Genomic DNA, 15,964 nt, shown 5'->3' on the forward strand with positions numbered 1-15,964 from the left:
CACCAAATTAATATCCTTTTATTTTGCATATGGGGACAGGGACATGGACCCAACCTTGATTTTATTGATTTGGGGCATTCCTGTGAGGAACTTCCTCTGTCAATGCAGGTTGGCAACTCCTTCACAACTTATAGTCTAGGAGGTTTGTTATTATATTGAGAGGTTAATTAATTTGTCCAAGGTTATAAAGTTGTATTTACATATTTATGAAGATTTTGTAACCCTCTCATCCCATTATGCTGTACTTTAATCTCCTGAATGGCAGGGACTGTTTAATGTTGTCTTTGTATTTCCAGGGCCTAGCACAATGCTTGGCACATAGAAATACTTGTTGACTTTTGGTAAAGCCAAGTTGAGTTTTGTGATCAAAGTTTCCTTGCTGTCAAAGAACTCATATTCTACTGCAGTATTTATAGAGATAACTAAATATGAGGTGATAAAGTAATTGAGTTTGATAGATATAGATGGGAAGGGAATTAGGAGAGAGGGAGAAGGAAAGAGGGAGGGAGGAAAAAAGAAAGAGGGAGAAGAACAAGGAGAGGGAAAAGGAGAGGGGATAAGGAAGGAGGGAAAGGGAAAGGAGGAAAGGGAGACAGAGGACAGGGAGAGAGTCAGGGAGAGGTACAGAGAGGGAGACAGCGGGATAGAGACACACACAGAGATACAGAGAGAGACAGCAAGGGGGGAGAAGAGAAAGGATAGCATGGGAGGGAAGGAGAGAAAAGGGGAGAAAAGAAGAGGGAAGGGATTAAGAGAGAGGGAAGGGGGAGAAATAGATGAAAGAAAGGAAGGAGAAAAAATGAATTAAATGGGGAAATCAGGAAAGTGTTTGTGCAGGCAAAGGCATCTGAGCTGGGCTTTGAAGGAAACTTTTCTTTGAAGTGTAGTTGAAGGGGGAGAAGGCCATTCCATTATGGGAGAAGCACTTACACAACAGCCTGGAGATGGGAGGAGTGTTCTAGCCAAACCTGGGCTTGCCCCATGAGAGAGGCTCCTCTGTGGAAGATACTTATGAATATCTCTTATGTAAGATTGGGGTAAAGGGATATTAACTCCTGGCATGTGTCTCGGGGTGGAATAAGAGGTGGGGAGAAAAGATAGTCATTGGCCACATTTTTTTACCTTAGCAGTTAAGCTAATACTTTCTAGGAGTTTGGAAAATTCTCCATTAAAAATCTGGGACCAGAGAACAAATATTTATTGGCCACTTTTTTCTAGGTGCTATAGAAATATTATCTCATTTGATCCTCATAATAACACAAGGAAGGAGGTGCAATTATTAACCCCATTTAGAGATTAGAAAATGGAAGCAGATGTAGGTTAAATAGCTTGCCTAGTCGTGTACCTAGTAGATTTGAAATGAGGTTTTCTTCATTCCAGAAGCATCACTATATCATCTATGTGACCTAGCTGCCTTAAGAGGGTAGGGAATGAAACTCGGACATAGGTTTCATGGCCTTTGTATACTTAACAACTGATTTAAGTGTGAACAAATTCTGATTTTCCTCTCCTAATTACTGAAGAATTGATATCCCATTACCATTATGTTCAAGGGAAAAGAAAAAAAAAATTTTTTTAAATCACTGGTCTTCACCCCACCAATTTCTTCCAGGCTCTGAGGTCTAAGACCACTTTTCTTTCCCTATAATGTTTAAAAATATGGCAGGTCTGAAAATAAACATCAATAACTCTATTCCATTCCACTTGGGATGCAATGGAAGAAGGGATTTGAACTGCATTTTCAAGTGTTTAAAAGACAATGCACTAAGCTCCACTAATTAGCTTATGCCCTGTTACCTTACAGGAGATCAATTGATCTTCATTTCTTTTCTGAATGCATTCACCACGTGGGTTCTGATATAATAGCTGAGCTACCTTCCAGGCTGCCCCATTGATTTCAGGTTGTGGTCCTTTGTTTGATGCTAAGTTAATTGTAAACTTCTTGAAACCAACCATTGCCGGGGGAAATAATAGGGATGATGTGCTGTTGCCTGATGAAACTGACTTTTTTTGCTTTCTATACAGCTATTTTGAACTGGAGACCAGTGGCTTGAGGGATGAGATAAGATATCACTATAGATTTAATGGGAAATCAAGGACGGAAGCTTTTCCCTACCGGATGGCTGATGGCCAGTGGCACAAGATTGCTCTGTCGGTTAGTGCTTCCCATCTTCTGCTCCATGTGGACTGCAACAGGTAAGGGTTTGAATTTGACAGATGGAACTCTTGCCCTTGAAATTACACAATTATATAAAGACCAATTGGGAAACAAAAATTGAAGCAACTTGCCTTCCACTTAGCTTTTAGGATGAATTGTTATGTATCTTAAAGTCACCGATATGTTGGGAAAAAACAGGCTGCTCAAATGAAACCATGTCTTCCGGTTATGAATGAATGCAACAGTAGTTGATTGCTGATTGGGGAATATTAAATATATCTTTGTATACTCTGGGCACTAGCTGATGTTATATTTTGCTGTAATTACATTTCACAGTGACAGATTGTTTTGTGGTCTGTTCTATCTAAGAAGCAGTCTTGATACACCTACCCTGAAACTTGAGGAATATGTCATCCTAGAGGCACTAATTTTATTTCACTTAATCAAATGCTATTTACTTTCCCTAAATGGAAACATCTGAAAGAGACTATTCTTTGAATTTTTGGAATTGATGCCATTCATTTTTTATGGGGTATTGAGCTTATTGGTTTTTTTCAGCAGTTTCCTTTTAAAAGCTGGGCATTACAATTTGCTAGGATTGGAAAGTTTCAAAAGGAGGGTTTGGTTTGGGACAGGGAAGACAGATGTCATACACAGTATGTTTCAGTAGAGGAGGCTTTTATATCATCTAAAGGAATTTGAAATCCATTGGTCCCATTATGCTTGTCGCATTCTGGACAGCTTGGTAATAGTGCCCAGGGGTGGTTTTTTGATCTCTCAGAACCCACTAGAGCATCTTACACATTTTGATCTGAGTTCAATGACAAAGAATGGACTATCTCTTTAGATGGGTCCATGTACTGTTGTTATAATAACACACAAGCTGACCATACTGTCAGAAGAGCAATTATTCCACCAGACATGCCCTCAATCAGTGGGGATGTTATGAAGAATCCTCCTTCCAGAACCTGTCATGCAGTGATACGATAAGACTAATTTCAAGGACATTTTGACTTCAAACTGCATTTCAGATCAGGAAGTGCTGTATTTCAAATTCATATAAATTCAACTGAAATTCAACATTTATTACGTGTATTTGATGTACTGTGTACCCATACTATGTCTTGAGAGGGGCAGACAAGTTTGGGTATGACACTTTCCCTCCCTCGTAGTGGAATAAACTAATAGTGATATTAAAGGCCTTACTTTCATGGAGTTTACAATTTTAGGCAATAATTATGACTATACAAATAACTATAATGCAAATTTTAATGCATTTGACACTTGAGATCAGCTGGTTTTCTTGAGTAAACAATAGGAAAGAGTTCCTACCATCTTGGCTGAAAACTGGTTAGCTTGAAGTCCTCATTCACAGTTAGTGCAATTTGTGAAAGATTGTCCTTCGGGCACATCTTGACTTATAGCTACAGAAGACTGTTCCCATAGATTTCAATCTATAGGGTCCCTCGATATTTTTTTCACCAGATTGCTCTAAATTCCTGAAATTGAACTCATTAGTCACTCCCTAAAGACTTTGAATGCCCTTGTTAAAATGCAAACAGAGTTCAAGGGAGGGGAAAACAGGAAAGTGACATCACTGAATTTATGTAAAGGTGACCTGAATTAATTTATCCAATCAGCTATTAATGAGGACACTGAGGGAATGGTCCTGCTTACATGATGTTTTGTCTTTTATTACAAATTTGAAAAACATCAGTAACATGTATTTTCATATATAAAAAAAAATAGTATGACAAGGGAACTTCATGTGACACCATGAATCTCTACTATATAGTTTGTTTTTTAAAGTGTAATTAAAAGAAAAGGGAGAGTTTAAGCATTTCCTCTGCTCTGACACTCTGCTAAGTGATTGGGATACAAATACAGAGGTGAAGAAAGTTCTTTTCTTTCAAGGAGATTACAATATAATAGCAGTGGGTGGGTGGAGAGAGAGCAAATTAAGAGCAGTAGTAATGAGGGATAGCTATTTTAACTTGGAAAGTTCAAGAGTTAATGAATGAAACCTTCCACAAGGTATGTTTCTAATAATAAGAGGTTGTTTTTACTTATGATTCCAGAATTGAAAATTGGAGGGGTGGGAAGAAAAGCAAGATCGTTGATAAGGGAAGAGTCAATATTAACAATATTTTTCTGCTTAGATGTATCCACAGTTGAATTCCCTACTACTTTAAAATGTTTCATTGATACTTTTCTTTTTTGATTCTTCTTGTAAAGTGATGATTAAAAAATTTGAGAGACATACTTTCTAGGTAATTTAATCATTTTATTAATAAGGCCTACATGTTATTAATAAAAAGATGATCATTTGGCCAACTGGCCTAGATCAAAGAGCCCTAATGGTGGTGCAGCTATAAATTTTATGGCCATCAAAGAGGAGGTGGGTTATATTAGAATAGTGGGTATAACTATATTTAAATGAGGGTCTTAACATAGTGATGGATATTGCTGAAATCTTGGTTAATAGAGACATAAATTACCATAGCATTTGTTAACACAAAAGAGATTCTACACTTTCCCAACTGAGCAAACACAATGAACGGGAATACATCCATTAGCCCAAACTTTTCTTTGACTGTCTGTTAAGATTTTGTCTTGTGTAAATCTTTACATGAGATTTCTTGTGTTGCTTTTTAGATAAGGAAATAGAAAAGGGGAAAAATCTGGTCCTTATACAATAATTAGCTATCAAATACAAGAGAGAAATATTGATTTCTCCCAGGAGCTAGGAATTGTAAGAAGTAGAGGTAAAGAGATAAATTGCATACATGGAGGCATCTCCACCCAAAGGCAGGCAGGAGATCATACCGTCATATGTGATGAAGAGCAAAGAGACAGAGAAGCTAATAGTATCAGAAAAATATAAATCAAGGCATTTTAGATAAACTTACATGTATATTAAGAAGTATATGTTTCTCGATGTGATCAGTATACAAATACAAATATATAGTTGAACACATTTGTATCTATACAGACTTATACATATAGAAAATAATACATTCTATTCATGCAAATATATAAATGCATATATACACACATATATGTACAGACATATATACATATAATACATGTATATGTATACATAAATATATGTGTGTGTATATACACACACACACACACACATATATATATATATATATATATAGTTTAAAAGATATAAAGTGATGGGTACTTTCTAAAGATTGATGTGCAGTGAAATATGCTCATAGTCTCAATATTAAGCTAACCCCTATCACATCTGGTAGACCACTTGTGTAGCAAACTTACAGAACGACATGTAGTAGTAGCCCAGGACTGGCAGACCTGGACAGGTTGTGATCTTCATCCTTGAAAAGGATATCCACACTGACAGGATCACAGGACAGTCTGAGTAGAGCTCATAAGTTCTTTACAAAGAACTCATCTAAGAAAAGTGCTGCTGTGAGCTAAGAATAGAACCATCATTATTTTTACCAGAAGAGAGATGCTCGGGATAGTAGCAGGACCATGAACAACATCTTAACAGTGAGCACATGTTTTAAGGAACTTTGATTACATAGGATTTCAGCCAGGTTTTATTTTATTTTTTTAGATATAATGAGATAGAACTTCCGTAGACTTAATCTGTACAAATTGTCACAGGAAAAGTGAATGCTATTTTAGTCAACAGTTTTCTGCTTTCCACAGAGACCTGTGCTATTTTCAAGGCTTCATTGTTCATTTCTGTGTAAGTAAATGCTAGAGATATGTAGGTAGTAAAAATATCTCTATCTAGAAGCCTCGGGGAATATATCTGGTTTTTGTGATTAATTTAACTCATTCATTATGTTAAAATATTTATTTTCTGAGTTTACTTTACATTAGGATAAGAGGATAAATAATGCCCAGTTTTAATTTCCTTCTATATCTACTCAGTCTCCAGAATAAATTAAATTTTTTTTCAGATCCCTGAATATTGAATAAGGGTCCTGATCTTTTAAACTTCTAAATATAGTGAGTCTATTTTTATCTAAGCAATGAATCCATCATTGGATACTTGTTGAGTATTAAGCTTTTGCAAGATACTGTGTTAAACTTAGGGGGAGTTACAGAAAAGTATTCTAATGACATGCATTTAAGGAACTTACAGTGTAGTATGGCAGATAACACACTCATGTTTTGATATGTGATATTGTTTATTTTTTTCCCATAGCATTTATCTGGCAAACAGACCCATAAATTCAGTGTAAAGAAAGATATTTTTTTTACCTGAAGTTGATTCCCAAGCCTTAAAGTTCTCCCAAATCTTCTATATGAATTCTCTTTGCCATATAATGTAGCAACAGTGTTCATAGTATTGGGGGAATGGAACAATGATAACTGGCATCCTAGCAGATTCACTTTTAACTATTCAGATATAGCTGTTGTTCAGATATAGCTATAAGATATAGCTTATCACTGAGAGTGATAAGAAGGGGCAGAAAGTTTGCTTTCAATTATGAAGGATATTCTATCAATAAATGTAGGGCAATGTGAATATACAGTCTTCTTCCTGTCTCTTTGAGGCTTAAAGATTTGCCCTGCATACATAAAACAACGTCACAAGATTGAGTGGAAGTATAATAATGGCTTTTTGAATGAGTCAGTGAAGTTAGTGACTGAATGGTACTAAATAAGATTGGGGAAAAACCCTTTGGGATAAATCACAAACTATATTTCTTTGGAAATCTGTTAATAGAGAGAGTCCTGAGCTGAGTTGGACTTAGAAGAATTGGTTCCTCTCTTTGGTTTTTCCCCTAACTAGTAAATGACTTTTGATAAGTCTTTTAGTCTCTTTGAGATTTCTCATTTTATTTATCTAAAAAGCAAATAGTTTGAATAAAATAATATCAAAAGTTTCTAATATAGTAGAAGGAGCATCTGGCTCTGGAGAATATCTGGGTTTAAATGTGATTGATGACACAATTATTAATTAATAATAATGAATGAACATTCATTAATCAGTGACTATGCAGGGCTTTATGATAAGCACTGGATATATAAAAAGAGGCAAAAAAAGGCAGTTCCTACGAATTTACAATCCAATGGGGGAGAGACAATGTGTAAACCTGTGAATAAAACATACTATGTATAGGATAAACAGGAAATAATAGAGAGAAGAAGCTGGAATTAATAGTGGTTGGGGAAAGCTTCCTGTAGGATATGGAATTTAGCTAGTACTTAAAGGAAGCCAGTAGTCAAAGGGGAGGAAGGAAACTATTTCAGATATAATGAGAGAGCCGAAAAGAATGTGGATTATGATAGAGTGTTTCTTGTTGATGGAATTAGTCAGAAGGACACAATGTCACTGGATCAGGGATATGTATCTGGAAGTGTAAGAAGTCTAGAAAGGTAGGAGGGAACTAGGTTATAAAGGGCTGTGAGTGCCAAGCAGAGCATTTGTTTTTACTCTCTGAGGGAATAGAATGACCATGAAATTTAATGAGTAGGGGTATACCATGATTGGATTTGTGCTTTATGAAAATCATAAAGCACAAATGGATGGTGCACCTGAATGGAAGGTGATTTGGAATAGGAAGACACTTGAGACAGGAAGATCTACCAACAAGATTTTGCAGTAATCAAGGTGTGAGATCATGCACTGGAGTGGTGACTGTGTCAGAGGGGAGAAGGAAGAATATTTGAGAGATGTTTCATAGCTGAAATTAATAAACCTAGGCAGCATCTTGAATATGGGGTGTAGAAAGAGTTGGAAATAGTGATGAATCCAGGAGGGCTCATCATGAATCTGGGAGGACTGACCTTTCCTGTGGTGGGCTAGGTAGGAGCAGTAAAGGGTTTGGAAAGAAAGATAATGAGTTCTGATTTGGACATGTTGAGTTTAAGATGCCTATTGGACAGTTCAAGATGACTGAAAGACTATTAGAGATGTGAGGTGGAAGTCCGGAGAGTAGTGTAGTGAGTTGATAAGTATTTATTAGCATCTTTGAGGGCCTAATTGAGATGGTAGTTGTTAAGTCATACCCAACTCTTTGTGATCCCAAGCAGGCCCTTATATCTTCCACTGTCTATCTCATCTTCTGCCATTCCCTTCTTCTTTTGCCTTCAGTTTTTCTCAATATTAGTGTCTTTTCCAATGAGTCCTGCTTTCTCTTTATGTGGCCAGAGTATTATTTAACCTTCAACTTTAGTATGTGATTTTCTAATTAATAGTCATAATTAATTTAAGTATTGACCACTTTGATCTCTTTAATGTTCAAGGGATTCTTAAGTCTTCTCTAGTACCATATTTTGAAAGTAGTGACTCTGTGGTGCTCAGCTTTCCTTTTACTTTGACTCTCTTGCTACTGGAAAATCATAGCTTTGAGGATATATAGCATAAATTTGTTGTAGAGCCAGTCAGAATGGATGGTTTTGCCTACCTTTCTTCAGCAGCACTTCTGTAGGAATAAAAGTTAAGAATGATAGGAGTGATCCAAGGCTGAGACTTGACTGAGAGTAGTCAGCTATATCGTAAGGGGGTAGGGATTGAAGAAAGGAGTGTAGAATTGAGTTACTTTGCCAAGAAGTCAAAGTGAATTGTTTGGACAAAATGATGTCAAAAGCTCTTTCAAGTTCTAATTTATTATGGTTCTAAGATAATAACCACAACATCCCTATTTCAGTGCTACAGCTTTCAGTATCCAGGACCTTGGAAAGCAATTGTCTAGATGTTATTTCCTTGGGCCAGTTGTATAGAACAAGCATTGATTTGGTATTGACAATCTATTACTTTCCTGGTGAACAAAACTTGTGGCTTATTTTCTGTGGTCTCTTTTTTTACTTAATTCTTATTTGCCTCATATTGATAGATGATGACATCTTATTCTCTGCATTCTGTATCTTTTTATTTAAATCCCAAGTCCTTGATCTATAATAGGCATCTAGGATTGGGCTACTGATGGGACAGAAGTAGCCTTTAGCTATAGGGTCAGTTGGCTGAGGCTTAATGATTTACCACATTGAACACTGTACCATAGGAAACAGATAATTGATAGCTATACTCTTGGAAAATGTACCAGATCCCATGTATACAGAATATTTTTTGATACAATCACAATTTTAAAAAAAATAATTAGAGAAGGGAATGAATTCAAAAATCTTTGTCATTGCAAAATATCTCAAACTCTTTGGCACAATAAGGTATATTTACTTAATTCTGAGACAGCTTTAGAGTGTTGAATCTGTCATTCTCATTGATTTCACTCTCTCTTCCATCAATGCTGTGTACCTTATAGGTGGTGTCTATCAGATTCATTAGAGCCCAAGTTTCTCTTTGTCCTGCCTCCTAATGCAATCAAGAGAACACTCATTTCTAATTCCCCCCTCCCTTCCTCTCTCCTTCCCTCACTTTCTTCCATCTCTTCTTTCCCTCCCTTCCTTCCCTCCCTGCTTTTCCTCCCTTTCTTCCCTCCTTGTTTTCCCTCCTTCCCTTCCCTACCTACTTCCCTCCTTTCCCTTCCTCCTTCTCTCCCTGAAAATAGAAGGTGAAAGGATTAACAGAAGTTGGGAATAATAAATTGGTCTGTTAGTTTCTCCTATCTATTTGCACTTTGTGCCTTTTAAAGTAAAAGGCATAAATCAGAAAGCATACATAAAAATTGAAATAAAGTGTTTCTCTTGTCTGGATTTTTTTTCATTTTTGCTGCTTGAAACCAGCAGAAAATTAGTAAGAAAGCAATTTATTTAGCTCAGGGCCACATATATAACATATGGGAGGGAAAAAAGGGGAACATTGAGTTGCTGGTTCATGTTGATTTTTTCTGTGTGGCTCTGCATATATTTGAGTTTGAGTTTTCTGTGTCTGTCTCACTGATGTCACTCTTTGGGATGAATGAAAAGGGAAAAAATGCAATAAAAATAAATGGTTTCTTGTTGAAAAGAAATCTAGGTCTGCCTGTTCTATGGCTTAAACTTCATGCTGTAGGTTTGATGGATCTACACAGTTATTATTTTTTTAAAAGCAAAATTATGAGAGAAAACAGACTTGAACCAGCACAACACAAATGACAGAGCCCTACTTGAAAAATATGATGTCTCTTTCCTTGTATGCTTGCTTCCCTTGTTGGAGCAGAGCATGGGGAATAAAAAATGCATGAAGCACACAAACTTTTTAATTGGAAAAAAAGATTTTGAATCTCATGTTTGTTTTCTGGTAAGACCAGTGGTACAGAAGTTGTCATTGAAAAGAACTGATTTTATACTTTTATACTCCTCTAAACAAATTCATTTTTCTTCTCAGTGACTTTAATTAAACTTATGTTGTAAATAATAACAGCCAGGAGGAGCTGGAGTCAAGAAAACAAATTCATAGCAGCACCTGTTGTACTGTTTCCATTTTTTTGGGGGGGGGGGAATGAAAGAGGGAGGATATAGAGAGAAAACAGACTTGGAAAGGAAAAAACCCAAAAGATCATATTGACCCCTTTTTATTCCTTAAATTCTTTTGACTTTCTTCCCATTATACTCCTAGGTTTTTACGTGTGCTTCTCTGATCCAGGAGTTAAACACAGCTAGCCTATTAGATAAAGCTTCTGTATTCCCATTTAAGTTTTTCCTTAGTAATTAGAGTGGAAATGATTTCAGTTCTCTTTAAAGGAATCCTAGCCCTCCTCAGGCATGGCATGTAGGATCCAGACTCATTAGGATTCATTAGACTACAAGGTTCACTCTTCTGACAGCTCATTGCACAAATACGAACTTTCACTTCTGGGCAATGCAGTTAGGTCCATCAACATACCACCTTGTCATGTACCTGTATAACTGGAGGTGAATTCCATTTCTGCTGGAAGTAAATAGCCCTGGGAAATGATTAAACTTTGCATAATAGGTCTGATTAGCATGAACCAAGAACATTTATACCCATACCTGTTTTTCAAATCTGTTGCCTTCTTAGGTTGGAGATCCCATTCACCATAAATAAGAAACTGGAAAATCAAGATAGCAGAAATTTGAAAGCATTCTTCTTCCCTTCCCCCTTTCCTCTCAGCAGTCACAAAAACAGTCAAAAATGGGAAAAGTTGTTTGGCCCTTTTCTAATCAGTATTTTCCTATATTTCCCTGTATCTTTGTATTTGGCAAGGCATATTTGCATTTGTTGTGGTTGTAATTCAGTTATGCTATAGACATTTCCAACTCTTTATGACCCCATTTGGGGTTCTCTTGGCAAAGATACTAGAGAACTTGTCCACATTCCTTCTCCAACCCATTTTACAGATGAGGCAAACAGAGTTAAGAGACTAATCCAGGTCACGTGGCTAGTAAATATCTGAGATGGATTTGAACTCAGTTCTTTCTAACTCAAGTCCCAGTGCTCCATTATCTCAATTGATCTTCCTAATAATCCCGCAGTGCACAAATTTTATTTTCTATGTTACATTAAAGATGATTTGCAGAGAAGTGAAGTGATTTTACCAAGATCACAAAGTCAGCTGTAGTGCTAGATGTAGGACTTAAGTGCCCGCTTGACTTCTTTATTCTCTATTGAGATAAGGTATTATGAAAAAAAAAAATAGAATTTGGTGTCAGAGGATTTGGCTTCAACAGCTTACTATTGGGAGATCTTGAGGAAATTACTTTGTCTTTTGGAGCCTCAGTTTTATCATCTGTAAAGTGGAGAAGTTGGAATATTTGCTTTCTAAGGTTCTTTTAACTTTTATACTTTTACTTTACAATATACTGACTATTGTGCTAGGTTGTCTATCAGTTATAGAAGAATAATTATGCACTGTTGGATCCTAAACAGAATCTAGAATTTTGAGGATTACCTTGTTTCTAGTAAGAAACTTATCGCTATCTTTCTTAAAAGGAGAAAGTTGAGGAAGTGCTCCATCAATTTCTGCAAAAAGACCCAAAAAAGTCCCTAGATGAGCTATTCAAATGAATCAGTCATATAGATTAAATATTCTTTCACAAATCGTAAATATTTGAAAGTCTGGAGTTTTATTAAACTTCTGAAATTGGAAAAGTTTTTACTTAGGGCATGGAATAGGTCAGGATCATCTAGAAATCCTGGATATACAAGTATTTGATATTAGTAGATAAAGAAGAGAGCAGCTAGATGGCTTAGTAGACAGACCGTCGGTCCTGGAGTTGAGAAGATCTGAGTTCAAATATAGCATCCGATACTTACTAGCTGTGTAATCCTGGGAAAGAACCTTAATCTTGTTTATCTGTTTCCTCATTGGCAAAATGAGCTGTAGAAGGAAAGACAAACTGCTCTAGCTTCTAGTACCACAGGGTCATGAAGAATCATATATGACTATAACATAATTGAATTGTACCAACAACAAATGCAAATATGCAAACAAACTCTGGGTCTGACGACTGAACACCAACATAAAGGGAAAGAGTGATAGGGTGGCAATATCATTTCATTACTTTCATTAATCCACTAAGCCTTTATTAAGTGTCATCCACTACATTCTCTATAGGGGATAAAAAGACAAAAACAAAGAAGTCCCTGACATCAAGAAACTTACATCCCAGTAGCATTTACATGAAGGAGTGAATATAAAATATATACTAAAAATATGTAAATTGATTTGTGAAGAGGATATAAGTAACCAGGGGAATCAAGGCAGACTTCGTGTAGGAGGTGCTACCTGAACTGAGATTTGGAGGAAGTTAGGGCCTCCAGTGGTAAGAAGGGGAAGTCTGTTCTGGGCATGGGAAACATTGTGCAGAGGCATCAAGGTGGGAGATAGAATAGGAACTGCCTGATCTTTGGAGTAAGAGGACCTGGACTCTCAATCTTGGCTCTGTTACTTAGATGAGGGAAGTTCCTTCATCTCTCCGAGTCTCAATTTCCTCATCTGTAAAATGAGAAATTTTAGTTAAATGACTATTCTTTTTTTTTTTGAGAATAAAAAAAAATTTGTATAGAAATATTTGTGTCTGACCCTTTTTTTTTGTGGTGGCAGAGGGCTGGAGGTAGGGTGGATGCCCCTTGGTTGGAGTATGGCTGAATGAGTTGTGGGATGTGAATGTGGTGTGGAGTATTATTGTTCTATGGAAAATGATGGGCAGGCTGATTTCAGGGAGGCCTGGAAAGAATTGCATGGGTTAGTGCTTGGTGAAGTGAATAGAACCAGGAGAACATTGCACACAGTAATAAGATGATGTGATGATCAACTGTGATGTCTTGGGTCTTTTCAATAATGAGGTGATTCAAGGCAATTTCAGTGGATTTGGGATAGAAAGTGCCATACTTATCTAGAGAGAAAGACCTATGGAGAATGGTGTAGATCAGAGCATAGTGGTGTTACTTTTTTGTTATTTGTTTGCTTGCTTTACCCCCTTTTTCCCTTTTGGTTTAAATTTTCTTGTGCAGTATGGCAAATATGGAAGTGCATTTGGAAGAATTGAACATGACTAGCATATATTGGTTTGCTTGCTGTCTTGGGGAGGAAAGGAGAGGAAATAGAAGGGAGAAAAATTTGGAGCACACTACTTAGCTGGTTGTTGAGAACTATCTTTGCATGTATTTGAAAAAATAAAATACTATTAAAAATAAATCAGAGTGTAAAACATTTTTAGAAAAAAAGAAAGATATGGGATGTATATTTTTATTTATTTTTAATTGTTTTGCTTAATAGAATTTTATTTTTGCCAATTATATGTAATGATCGTTTTCAACATTCATTTTTGTAAGATTTTGAATTCCAAATTCTTTTTCCTTACTCCTTAACCTTCCTCCTTCCTAACGCATCTAGCAACCTGATATAGGTTATATACATGGATAATCATTTGAAACATTTTCATATTAGTCATGTTGTGAAAGAAAAATCAGAACAAAAGGGAAAATCCATAAGAAAGAAAGAAAAAAGCAAAATAAAATGAAAATAATGTTTCAGTCCACATTCAGTCTGCATGGTTCTTTTTCTGGATGTGGATGACATTTTCCATCACAAGTCTATTGGAATTGTTTTGGATGAGCTAAGTCTATTATAGTTGATCATCACACAATCTTGTTGTGTACAGAGTTCTCCTGGTTCTGTTCACTTCACTCAGAATCAGTTCCTGTAAGTTTTCCCAAGCTTTTCTGATATGTGCCTGCTCATCATTTCTTATAGAATAGTAGTATTCCATTACATTCACATACCACAACTTATTCAGCTATTCCCCAATTGATGAGCATCCACTCAGTTTCCAATTCCTTACCACCACAAAAGAGATGCTACAGACATTTTTGCTTTTGTGGATCCTTTTCCTTCTCTATTCCACTTCAGCTTTGCCTATATATATTTTTATAATTCTATGAGCCTGTGAGCATTATATATGAGGAAAAGCAAATCCATCAGTTTGGGTGGAACAGAGAATGTGTGAGAAGGAGTGATGTGTAATAAGCCCATAAAAGTAGGCTGGAAACAAATAAGGAAGGTCTTTAGATGTAAAACTGAGGTGTTTTATCCTAGGGGCAATAGATGACATTTCCTGCCATTCTGAAGCCCTACCATTTTCCACACTCCATTTCTTGATTTCCCTTAAATTAGTATTCATCAAATGATAAATGAGACCTTGATATTCCAGTACCATGTGACAGATGCTTGCCTTTTCTCCCAGTCTGCCTATGGCAGCATCAAATTTGAGATAATAGAATCAGAAGCTTTCCTTTCCCTAATGCCTCTTTAAGCTTTTATTCAAATTTTCACTATTAAAGTTGTCTTTCTTTGCATCCTCCTGCTTGTATCTCCTCTTCAGACTGATCTTGTATGCATTCACTAAGTTAATTTTAAAGTACTGAAATGTTAGTATGATTTCTCTCTTTAATGAGTCCCCACTACCTGATGGGTAAAGACCAGATTTTTTAGCTTGAAAATTACCCCCTCCAGGATCTTGCTTTGCATTCCCATTGCCCACATAGTGTCTTGCACAAAGTAGGTGCTGACTAAAATGTATATGGAGATGAATTGAAACGGAGGGGCTCTGCCAGGTCATCTTGTTCAACCTCTCACTCAGGGAGGAATCTTTTTGGCAGCATCCCCGAACAGATGGCCATCTAGCTTCTCCTATGACTCTTTCAGCGATGGGAAGCTCACTGTCACATGCTACACTGTCAGACCATTTTATCCATTAGAAAAAAATCTTCTTAATGTTGTCAAAATCTACCTCCTATCTGCGAGTACTAATAGTCCAGCCTTCTGAACTGGTATAGAGCAAGTCAGAATGAGGCGTTCTTTGATTTATGAGCTCTCGGGGCTTTTCATAGAATTGGAAATGTTGATAGACATGTTCATGACTTCAGTAGGGCAGGGATAATATTGTATTCTTTCTTAGCATTCAGTCCATTTGTATGCTATGCATGTATCTCGTGGAGAGTACATAATGGCAGTGGGCATAGTCTTAAATCATGACTGGCAGGTCTCAAATGAACTATTTGACCATTTCCTAGAACGTAGAAATAGATGCATTGCTCTAATCTCTAGCATTATCTATTGGGTGTTGACACAGTTCCAATATAAATTTTGATATTTGGTATAGTAAGAGGATCCCTTAAGACTCTCTGAGGAGATTTTCATGGAATTATAGATTTTTATAATCGGGAAGGACCTGTGAGGTCAGCCATTGCATTCCCTGATGGGAAGCAGGAGACCTTCCATAATATCCCAACATGTGGATGTCTAGACTTTACTTAAAAACCATCAGTAATGAGGAATTAGTTCTGTTAATTTGAGCAGTATGGATTATTAAGATTAATCAATCAGCATTGATTAAGATTCTGCTATGCGATAGGCACAATGCTAGATCCCAGGCCTATACAAAGTGAAATAGTTCATTTTCTCAAGAAGT

The 15,964-nt window shown here is 36.5% G+C and overlaps 1 protein-coding gene across 2 annotated transcripts in view; it reads left to right on the top strand.

Moving 5' to 3' along the window:
• The window catches only part of NELL1 (neural EGFL like 1), an 842,535-nt gene that overhangs the window by 109,886 nt on the left and 716,685 nt on the right, over nucleotides 1–15,964 (top strand). For both annotated transcript variants that reach the window (XM_031941958.1, XM_031941959.1), the window contains exon 4: nucleotides 2,026–2,196. In XM_031941958.1, coding sequence (XP_031797818.1) covers nucleotides 2,026–2,196 — 171 coding nt within the window. The remainder of the gene's footprint in view (nucleotides 1–2,025; nucleotides 2,197–15,964) is intronic.

The sequence above is a fragment of the Sarcophilus harrisii genome, chromosome 6 (assembly GCF_902635505.1).
Source record: "Sarcophilus harrisii chromosome 6, mSarHar1.11, whole genome shotgun sequence".
Classification (NCBI taxonomy): Eukaryota; Metazoa; Chordata; class Mammalia; order Dasyuromorphia; family Dasyuridae; genus Sarcophilus; species Sarcophilus harrisii.